Raw genomic sequence first — 10743 nt, forward strand, 5'->3', positions numbered from 1 at the left:
TGATGTTTTGAAACTATACTTCTCATGACTTTAGGGATTATAACTCTGTTGAATTAAGGAAATTAAGGAGAGTAATATTCAGAGAGAGAGAATGGGGACCTGCGCAATATCACAAAGCATGTAGAGGTAGACTAAGAACTAGAAGCCAAGTCCCTGGATTCCTGTTTCAAGATCTTTCCCCTCAGAGTGAAATACAAAGCACCTGGCATTCATCAGAATACAGTAATTCATCTTGCAGGAAGCTGAGGCATGACTAAACAATTGTGAATGGCTCCTTCCTGCTTCTAGGGAAATGGCACAATGCAGAATATACATATCTAGCTCTGTATCTGTCTCTCCATTATGGCATCTCCTTGTGTACCTGTGACAGATATTCTGTAGCCTAAAAGAAAGGCCAGCAGCCTATCATAGCCATACCTACCCAAATATCAAAGGGTTTACCACAACCTAGCACAGCCACTAGAATTTTCCAATATGCAATGTAAGCTTACCTGAGCTTTCCTTTCAAGGGGCAGCAGCAGCCAGTCCTACAGAAGCACCCTACCTCTGTACACCAGAGGGAAATAGCTAGGAGTCTGAAATTCTAGGTGTGACATCTTATCATGTCGTCAAGACCAAGGGATCCACTCATAGAGAACCATCTCATCTAAGTTTATGCCAAAGAACCTGTTTGCATCATGCTAACTGCCTTGATCAATATAAGAATTTCCCAACATTAGATCACACTTCCTTTGAAGCACTCACTCTCTTCTAGATAAAATTATCAAGAGGAGCCAGGCACCAGTGGCTCATGCCTGTCATCCTAGCTACTCAGGAGGCTGAAATCTGAGGATCATAGTTCAAAGCCAGCCTGGGCAGGAAAGTCCATGGGACTCTTATCTCCAATTAATTACCAGAAAACCAGAAGTGGTGCTGTGGCTCAAGTGGTATTGTTCAACTTGAGCTGAAGAGCTCAGGGACAGCTCCCAGGGACAGAGTTCAAGTCCCACGACTGATCAAAAACAAAAAATTATCAAGAGGAAGCTCTTCACTTCTAGTTTTCCGAAAACACTGTTTGAGTATTTAAGGTATATTGGGGTATCTTGGGAAAGATGGAGGAGAATGACAAAAGGTATAATGCTGCTGGAGATACAGCATAACTCACAAACTGATGTGTTGAATTGAAACTCCTTTGTACATCTACATATATAAATGTAGAAGTACATGTCTAATATCTAACATATATCTAATATATTACACATCTAATATAAATATATATATGTATATGTGTATGATATATATCATAATATATTATTAGATATATATGATTATCATATATAATATGCATATATGTATACTTATATATGTATATATATGATTAGACCTACATTGCCAATTTGGTCACAAATTATTAGTGATTATTTTTCAGCATCTCTCAGAAGTTTGGCAAGTAAGACTAAATGTACCTTTGATAAGAATTTCAGCATTCTAGAAAGTTCTTTTGAAATTCCTGGCTTTCTCCAAAGTTTAATTTAGTAGGAAAGGATCATCTTCGTCAAGAATTAGGTTGTGTATCAAGGAAGAATGAGGCACTCTGACCCAGAGACAGGTTTTTTTTTAATTTATGCAGTAAAGGCAGGCAACTCTTTAATCAGCCTTTGTTCCTGGTTTGTAAAATGGAAGCAGTAGCATCTGTAGACAGTGGTGAATTGCAAGTCCCCTGTGGAATGTTTGGGTCAGAACAAATGCCTACATACTGATATGCTAATATAGATATTGGGGGGGGGATTGAATTTCTCTGGGTTTTACTCAACTGTGTAGAAAGGCAACTCAATATCAATGTGCTCCATGTACACATCTTGAACATTTGAACATCTCATAGTTGCTCACACTAACCACTTCCTAGTAACCCTCTCCAAGAGAGTAAATAGTAGTGATACCCAGTAACATTAGGATATTGTTAACTAATATCCATTTGCCACATTAAAACCAGCACCATCCTCTGTCCAGCAGAGGGAAAATTAAAAGAAATTCAGGGTTTTCTTTAGCAAAATCCTATAGACAATAAATTCCTCAGTATAAAGCCTCAGGAAAGGTTTTCCTTGGAAGGCTGGTTGGTAGAAACACCATGGTTCTTTACTTAATAACACTTGTCTATGCTACCTCTGTTGCTAGAAATGAAGCTGTGTCACCAAACAAACTAGCTCTTAGGTCTCTCCTCCACGAGGAGCTGGTTCTTCAAGACCTATCGGCAGACCCTGTGCAGTAGCTCAGGGGTGCCTGAGTTTTACCAACGAGCCTCGTCTTTTAGGAAATAGAATGTGGATGCTGAACGCAATGGGCCTGTCTATCAAGAAAGAAGCATGCATTCATTGACTCAACACTGGTTGCTAAATCAACTCAGAAGAGATCCTGAGAACTACCAAGGTAAAATCCAAATGACAGCTTCTAGAAGTAGAGGTGAGCTAGATCTAGAGGTGAGTTGAGAGGAATACCCTAAAATATTTAAGACCCTGGACCAGGCTGGGGAAAAGAAGCAAGGACCATTTTCTGAAAAACAATTAAAATTCAACAGCATCTGATACTCTAGTACCACTTTACCCAACTATGCCATGGGCTGTGAGCAGAACATTTCCCTAGGAATGAATGAATGAAGACTAGAATAAGCTTTCTACCACAAAAAGAGCCATTTGTAAGTAGACTCGAGAAACTCTTTAAATACAAACTAGATCTATTGTAATGTCCCTCAGTTTTAAGTATTACAAAAAAAATCCAAAACATAACAGCAGAATGATCTCCAACTATAATGTTTTATTCTAAAAATACAACTAAGAAAACAGTTTTAACAGTGTTCTCAAGTGTTCACCCCAATTTTACAGTTAAAAAAAGCTGATACATAACTTATGAAACTGCAACCTCTCTGAACATCACCTTTATAATGGTAATGAAGAATATATTTTTTAAAAAACGGGGACCAGAACCTCCTAGAAGTTACTGTGAAAATTATTCTTTTATATAACAGCTATTTTTTCAAAAGACCAAATTGTATCTACATCTCTTCATAAAGTTAACAGACGACTCAACAGATACATGGAGCTAAGAATTTCTCTTACAAATTACAGATCTACCCATGCTACAAGTCTTCAACATTATAACAACACCAGGGAATTATTACTCGGTCTCCATCAGCTGACCCTCATTATAACCACCCAAGGAATACAACCTTTCCCATGCAGAGTTTAAAAAAAAAAACAAAAAGCCAAATCTGGGAGTCTGTAAGAACTCCAAGTTCACTCACTTGTCTTCTGCAAAACTCTTCCCAGTAATAACATCCTTCCCCTGAGGTACATAGTTCCAGTATTCTTCCACAATCCCAATGTAGTATGTTCTGGTAAGTGCACCAGCCAGCCCAGAAAGAGCCAAGAGTGTGAGGAGAAGGAAACAGCCAGCCAGCTGCTTCCGAGGCATTTGTAGATGTAACCTGGGCACGCAGCCTGCACAGGAGTCAACCTTGCCCGTCCCTCCCCCTCACTTAGAGCTACTTATAAATAAGGAATGGACAAAGCCCAGCTCCTCCTCCTCCTCAGGTAGCTTGGGGTTGGGACAGGAGCTGACAACTTGTGTAAGCAGAGCAAGGTTGATGGGAGAGTTGCTATGACGACAACATTTTTGCCAGCCATCCAAGAAATGTCTAACTGGCTTATTCATGTACTGCCCAAGCAAAACAGGCCTGTTTCTGAACGTTTTGGTACTCTGCGTTGACATGAGTCACTCATCACGTTTACCAAGAACAACTTGAGCTTATGGTTTTCCCTCACCTCTTTTCTCCTTTACACCTATTACAGAGCTTTATTTCGATTGACAAAGTGGGCTGGCCTGAGTTTAGCATCAGGAAACACTCCAGGCACCAAAGAAGCCCTCGTCTCTGTCAGGAGGGCAGGAGTGATGTAATCACCTCTGGCTTGTTTTATGAGGCTACATGAAACAATCAAGTCACATTATAAAGTTCCTAACAACACTGTAAAACTCCACTAATACTTCATCAGCTCACACACCATCATACCATTTCCCCCCCAATCCTCTGAACCCCAGCAAATTTGAGGAACTCAGACTGGCCAGGCCACCATCCCTGAATAGTTGACAATGACAAAGAAGGAATAGCCCTCAAACACACGAAAACCAATTTCAGCAGGAGATCCTTGGATTTCAGGGTGAAGATGCTGTCCTGTGTGCTTGTCTGTGACCTAGAATCTCAGTGTTGAGTGAGACCTTGTTCAACCCTGGCAGAGACCCAATCTGATCCCCATCAGAACTGCTCCGGAGTCAACACTATGCAAAGGGAGTCGCCAGTCCCTGGGCTCAGACTCACTCAGGTTTGAATCCTGATCCCATCACCTACCAATGGATGCCAAGAGGAATCACTTAATCTCTCTGAGCCTTTCTCTGTGAAATAGGATTGAGAGATTATTGAGATGATTTTCAGTGATGTTGTCTTCGAAGTGTCCGCCAGCACAGAATTAGTGCTCAGTAGGTGCTGAAGTGCTCATCTCTCCCACACCCTGAAAGAGACCTTATCAGCCTGTGTATTGACTGATTTGAAGTTCCAACAGCATTCTTCTGATTTCCTTTCCCTTCCCCAATTCCCATGGACCATGCATTCTGTCAGTTTCAAGTATGGAAGTTCTCTATCTCTGTTGATGTATGGATGTCCCGTGACACAGGTATTGAACTAATTTCTACATCAATAAAAGATAAGCTGAATGTACTTTTTCACAGTCTTTGGTTTCTTGATTTGGCTTACTGTGGAAATTCCTGTAGGATAATGACCACAGCACATGTTTATTGAACACAAATCCATCTGACTTGAGAGGCTAGGAGTTTGGCCCATTGACATCCACAGCACAGCCTAAAAAAAGGGAAGGAGTTATGAATTAGAAGTGTTTGGACTGAATGAATTTTGTTTATAGCCCATCAAGTGGCACAGCACCTTTGTTGTTTTAGAGTGAGTAAGACTTTAAGAAAGATTTCTAGAAATTATTTCATTGTTGTATAGTAAATTCCTCTGGCCTTTTGCTCCTTTATTTCTTCATTCTTTTATTGCTTCCCTTTTTTGAGGCTGTGCTGTGAGTTGTGGATGTCAATAGGCCCAATTCCTAGCCTCTGAAGTCAGATCGATTTGTGTTAAATAAATATGTGCGGTGGTCATTATCCTACCAGAATTTCTACAGAAAGCCACAGCCCCACGTTGGGTTTTCTAGGTGGTTAATTGGAGGTGTGAGTCTCATGGCTTTTCCTGCCTGGGCTGACTTTGAATTGCAATCCTCAGATCTCAGCCTCCTGAGTAGCTAGGATTACAGGCATGAGCCACCGGCACCTGGCCATTCCTCCTGTTTGTAGCAAAGAGCTTGATAAAAGAGGAGCAAAAGGCAGGGATTTTACTATAAAACAATGAAATAATTTCTAGAAATCTTTCTTAAAGTCTTACACTAGACAACAAAGATGATGTGCCACTTGATGGGTATCTGAATTCCATAAAAGAAAAGAAATTGGCTGAGTGCTGGTGGCTCACACTTGGAATCCTAGCTACTCAGGTGGCACCACATAAACAGAAAAAGCCAGAAGTGGCGTTGTGGCTCAAGTGGTAGAGAGCTAGCCTTGAGCTGAAGAGCTGAGGGACAGCGCCCAGGCCCAGAGTTGAAGCCCCATGACCAACAACAACAACAACAAAAAATTATTAGGGATTTGCAAATTTAGGATAAGTATGCTATGACACATTGCAGACAGATTCTGTGTGATGTTAAACTGGAATTGAAGCAATGAGTCTTTATTTTTCTTTTCTCTTTTTTTAAAATAGTGCCAAGAACTAAACACAAGACATTCTGCATGCTAACTAAGCATCCTACCACTTGCTATTTGTGTGTGTGTGTGCGTGTGTGTGTGTGTGTGTGTGTGTGTGTGCTGTTACTGGAGCTTGAACTTGAGGCCTGGACACTCATGAGGACTTTTCCTGCCTAGCCTGGCATCAAACTACAATCCTCAGATCTCAGCCTCCTGATTAGATAGTATTACAGATGTGAGCCATAAACACCTCAGCCCACTCACTATTTTTGTTTTATTTGGTTTTGGTTTTGGTTTTGAGGCAAAGTCTTATGAAGAGCCTAGGCTGTCCTGATCCTGGAACTTGTTATGTAACCCAAGCTAGCCTAGAACCTGTAGTCTTCCTGGGACTACAGTGCCATAATACCTGGCTAACATGTGTTCTACTACTGAGAGGATGCTTTTAGAGGAAAAATGAAGAAAATTTCATAAGTTGTTTTGAAACAAGAATCCTTGGCTACAAGAATTACAGAAGGGTGGTATCAGCCTAAATGGGGGACACACAGGTGTGTGAGCAGGTGTCTCACTGACATACTCTTTGTACAAAGTTACAGTGACTACTATGTGAGGCTGTGGTTCTGGCAGAATCCTTTGTGATAACGCTATTATCAGGCAAGGCATTCATGCGACATTCATAGCATCATGGCTTTATTTACTATTTTACAATTGACATAGGTGACTCCATTTTAATTGTGACAACTTTTGTAAATATGCAGTCACATTAGCTTATTATAACAGCCCTGTCAGATACGTACCCTATTCTACAGGTAAGAAAGATGAGGTTTAGAAACATTAGAGGATTTTTTTCCTCACTGTTCTACAACTGGTAAAATGTGTAGTTCTACAGGTCTCCAAAGCCAGTCTTCCTATAGACTCAGCCAGTAAGGAAAACAGAAGACCGACTCTTTATAAATAAATAGAAGCTCAGATTTCCTAAGCATCTTTCCACTGGAGTAAGATCCTGAAAATGTCCCTTGACCCAAGGTCATATACCCCTGACAGTCCAGATAATCATTACAAAACCTTACATGCACCTAAACATACCATTCTGTTCCATTTCTCCATTTCATGTCTTAGCCCTCCACCCCCAGGAAATAACTTCTCGTGCCCCCATCCTCCTGGGATCTTCCTCTCCTTGGTTCCAACCATGCCCGCCATGCCCTCCCTCCTCCTCCAGCATTAACCATACCTCCTGCCATGCTTCCTGCGCACTAGGCACATGCTCACTCATCCCTGTTTATATGATCAGTGGCTTATACTTTGCTCTCATAACACACTAGAAATGCTTTAAAAATAGTGTCACACCAGCCATCCACAACTGCCTTCGTACTACACATGATACCTCACAGCTTTGTTAAAACAACTTGAAGTCACTCCTAATCCTAGCTACACAGGAGAATAAGATCTGAGGATCTCAGTTCTAAGCTAGCTGGTGCAGAAAAGTCCATGAGACTCTTACCTTCAATTAACCACCAAAAACCCCCCCAGAAGTGGAGTATGGCTCAAGTGGTAGCACTAATGAGTGAAAAAAAACAAAAAGCAAAAAACACTCAGGGACAGCACTCCAGCCCCAAATTCAAGCACAAGGACTGGCACCAATAATAATAATAACAACAACAACAACCAATCAAAGCTGGAGACCATTCCTTCCTCCACTTCCAAGCCCTGGCCCTCAATCTTTGAGCTCTTGATCTTACTAACAGTCTCACCCTACTCAACATTTGGGGGCTGCTGATTTCCTGGTTTGGGAGTTGCCTTCGCCTGTGCTTCCACAATGTTACCTTTCCCTTGTGTCTTTGCTCCAAGCTCTTCGACAACCTTGCCTCTCCCTCATGCCCTGGGATGGTACTTGCGCCATTTCTTATCTGGATAAGGAGATTTAAAAGGCATTTGGTTTATCTCTGTATCTTCAGTGGTGAGCCTAGAAGCAGACTCTGAGGAAATGGCAGTAACAGTAACAGAGTCAAGAAGTCTTCTAGCTGTTACACACACCACACACACACACACACACACACACACACACACACACACACACACACACTGTCCTTTATCCTGTGCAGCCATAATACCTTGGGAGGGCAATGGTATAAACTAAGTTTGGGTAGATTAGAACTTTCAATCTCTGAGCAAGGGTAAAGGCAAGTCTTTTTGACACTGAGGCCCACATTCTAGGCCACTACACTCAACAGATGTTAAAAAAAAAAACTGGATTAATTTTCACAATAAAAAACTTATTCATTAAAAAAAAAGAAAAAAAATTGGATTAGAGGGTATAGAGGTTCATGCCTGTAATTCTAGCCACAGGGGAGGTGGAGATACAAGGATCACTGTTCAAGGCCAGCCAGGGCAGGGAAATCTGTGACACTCTTTATCTCTTATCAACTACCAAAAAAGCTGGAATTGGAGCTATGGCTCAAGTGGTAGAGTGCTACCTTGAGCAAAGAAAACTCAGGGGCAGTGCCGAGGCCCCAGGACGGGCTCAAAAAAGAAAAAAAAACTGTATTAAAATAAAATCCAAGGCTAGCATATCCTCCCAAGGAAGGATATATTAGCACTATACAGTAGGTTTCCTTAAACACAAGCAAGACATAAAGACACAGAACAGAATGTACGAAAACAACCACTCTATCAAGTTTAAGTCCCATAATGAGTTCACTCAGCTGAACATCTACTTGGGGCCACTCCATTCTTATCAACTGGGGATGAGACAGAACAGAGCTTCTCCAGGAGGAAGGAACACACTGTAAATAATAATTAAATTTTAAACATCAATTAAATAGTACAATGAGTTGAGTGAAGTTCAAGTTTAGACCAAATGATGTAGGGGGAAAAAACTCACAATCATGTCAAGGAGAAGCCATTGGCGCTAGAGGAAGTAGCCTGGAAGTTGTTCTGAAGCTCACTCAGACTTTATAGGATAGAATAAAACATATGGAGTCTCATCATCAGAAACCCCACCCAGTGTCATCAAAAGAAAGAACAAAAAACTACCAGAGCGTGCCTAAGAGACACTGGTTGACATCTGTGAGGAAAGGAACTGGTTACTATCCTACCCAGTAGGAACATCCATTTCCAACATTTGTTCCTCATTGGGAAAGAGCCTGATGCTGCCTCTCAGCCCATAGCCTGAGGCAAGCCATGGTGCCAGAGACTCATGACAACCAACCTTCAATCACAGGTATAATGAAAAGCAGGGGAAATCATCTTCCTTTCACTCTCTCTTCAAACTCCTCCTCTTCCCCTCCTCCCCTCCAAACCACCAGTCTCTGAAGACAGTTTAAGCCCCCACTACTCTTTCATGTGTGACTCTTGATGACTGTTTTGGTTTGGGGGGGTTTCGTGTGTGTGTGTGTGTGTGTGTGTGTGTGTGTGTGTGCACGCATACGCATATGCTATTACTGTGGTTTTAACTCAGGACCTGGACACTGTCTCCTATCTTTTTCACTCAAGACTGGCACTCTATCACTTGAGCCACAGCTCTACTTCCAGTTTTGGGAACTGGAAATAAGAGTCTCACAGACTTTTTCATGCTTGCTTTCAACCATGCTCCTCAGGTCTCAGCCTGCTGAGTAGTTAGGATTATAGGCGTGAGCCACTGGTGCCTAGGTATGGTAATGAGTTTAAGCAGGGAAATCTCTAGGGAGTGTGTGTGTGGGTTGAGGAGGTTCCATATAAACCATGTGAGTATCCCCACCATTACCAGTTACCACTATGATAATCCAACGTTACAATATCCAGCAAATAAAACATCAGACGGGACTAACCAGCCAAAAGGCCACCCTCATGGAGCTGGATGCTAGCCAGAGGGCCCTGGAACAGGCCTGTAACAGTAGTTACAGAGCCTCTGGGTGACCTGGTCAATTCTCTATGTAAGCTAGAGGATCAAAGAGCACTTCAAAAGATGAAAACAAGACCAGAGACCAGCCAAAATCTGGCGGCTCACCCCTGGTATATACTAGCTACCCAAGAGGCTGAGGCTAGAGAATTGCCATCTAAAGACAGCATAGGCAGACAAATTTGCAAGACTCTAATTTTCAATTATAATTAACCAGCACCCCCCAAAAAAGGCCAGAAGTGGAGGGGAGGTAGATTCCAGCTTTGAGCAGAAATCTAAGGCAGCGTGCCCTGACCCTGAGTTCAAGCCCCTGTACAGCCTCTCTCCCCAAACACCCCCCCCCCCCCGCAAAGAAACAAAAACCCAGACCAGAAGCCAAGGTATGTAGGTTGCTGTCTGGGTTCAGAGTTCCCTGCTCTAACAGTACTGCCAGGCCCACATTGTCTTAGACACCAGAAGGAACCCATCTTTGTGGAAGGTATCAGAAAAAAGTACCCCAAGGACTGTAGCTCTCAGCCCAGGGTCTTGATGTGGGGCAAAAGATACTAAATCCATCTGGCTGATTCAACTTTCAGGCCCAGTGGTTGGATCTGGTTTTGGTTTGGTTTGTGAAGGGGAAGGGTACAGGGTGGAAGGTATGGTACTAGGGTTTAAAGATGAAGTTTTCCCATGGCATCTTGTGAGTAACACCTTTGAACGCTTTATGCCAAGAACCTGTTTTTTCTTCAAAGAGCAAAACAAGAAAAAAAAACTAGAAAGATTCCAGAGACCTACCTCCTACCTCTTTCCATGACTAAAGAGTGAGACATTCATATGATACAGAGTTGCCCTGCACAGTTGCCACACATGCCCTGCTACCTTCCTTCTCACAACCAGCTGCACTATAACCTGTGTGTATAGAATGTGCCTAAACCTGGTCCCTGAACGCTCTTAAGATTTCCTATGTGTTCACAGTTACATGCACGCATGCGTGAGTACATGAATGGGAAGCAATTGTCTGAAAGCTACCTGGGTGTTCAGTAAAACATTCCATTACAGTAGATCTCTCAGGA

General features: G+C 42.2%; 1 protein-coding gene across 1 annotated transcript in view; it reads right to left on the bottom strand.

Moving 5' to 3' along the window:
* The window catches only part of Hephl1 (hephaestin-like 1), an 80872-nt gene extending 77425 nt beyond the window's left edge, over positions 1 to 3447 (bottom strand). Inside the window, exon 1 of the mRNA XM_013028826.1 lies at positions 3278 to 3447. Within this exon, the coding sequence (XP_012884280.1) occupies positions 3278 to 3447 (170 nt within the window). The remainder of the gene's footprint in view (positions 1 to 3277) is intronic.
* Positions 3448 to 10743: the final 7296 nt, after the last annotated feature.

This window comes from Dipodomys ordii, unplaced genomic scaffold (genome assembly GCF_000151885.1).
Source record: "Dipodomys ordii isolate 6190 unplaced genomic scaffold, Dord_2.0 Scaffold114, whole genome shotgun sequence".
NCBI classification, from domain to species: Eukaryota; Metazoa; Chordata; class Mammalia; order Rodentia; family Heteromyidae; genus Dipodomys; species Dipodomys ordii.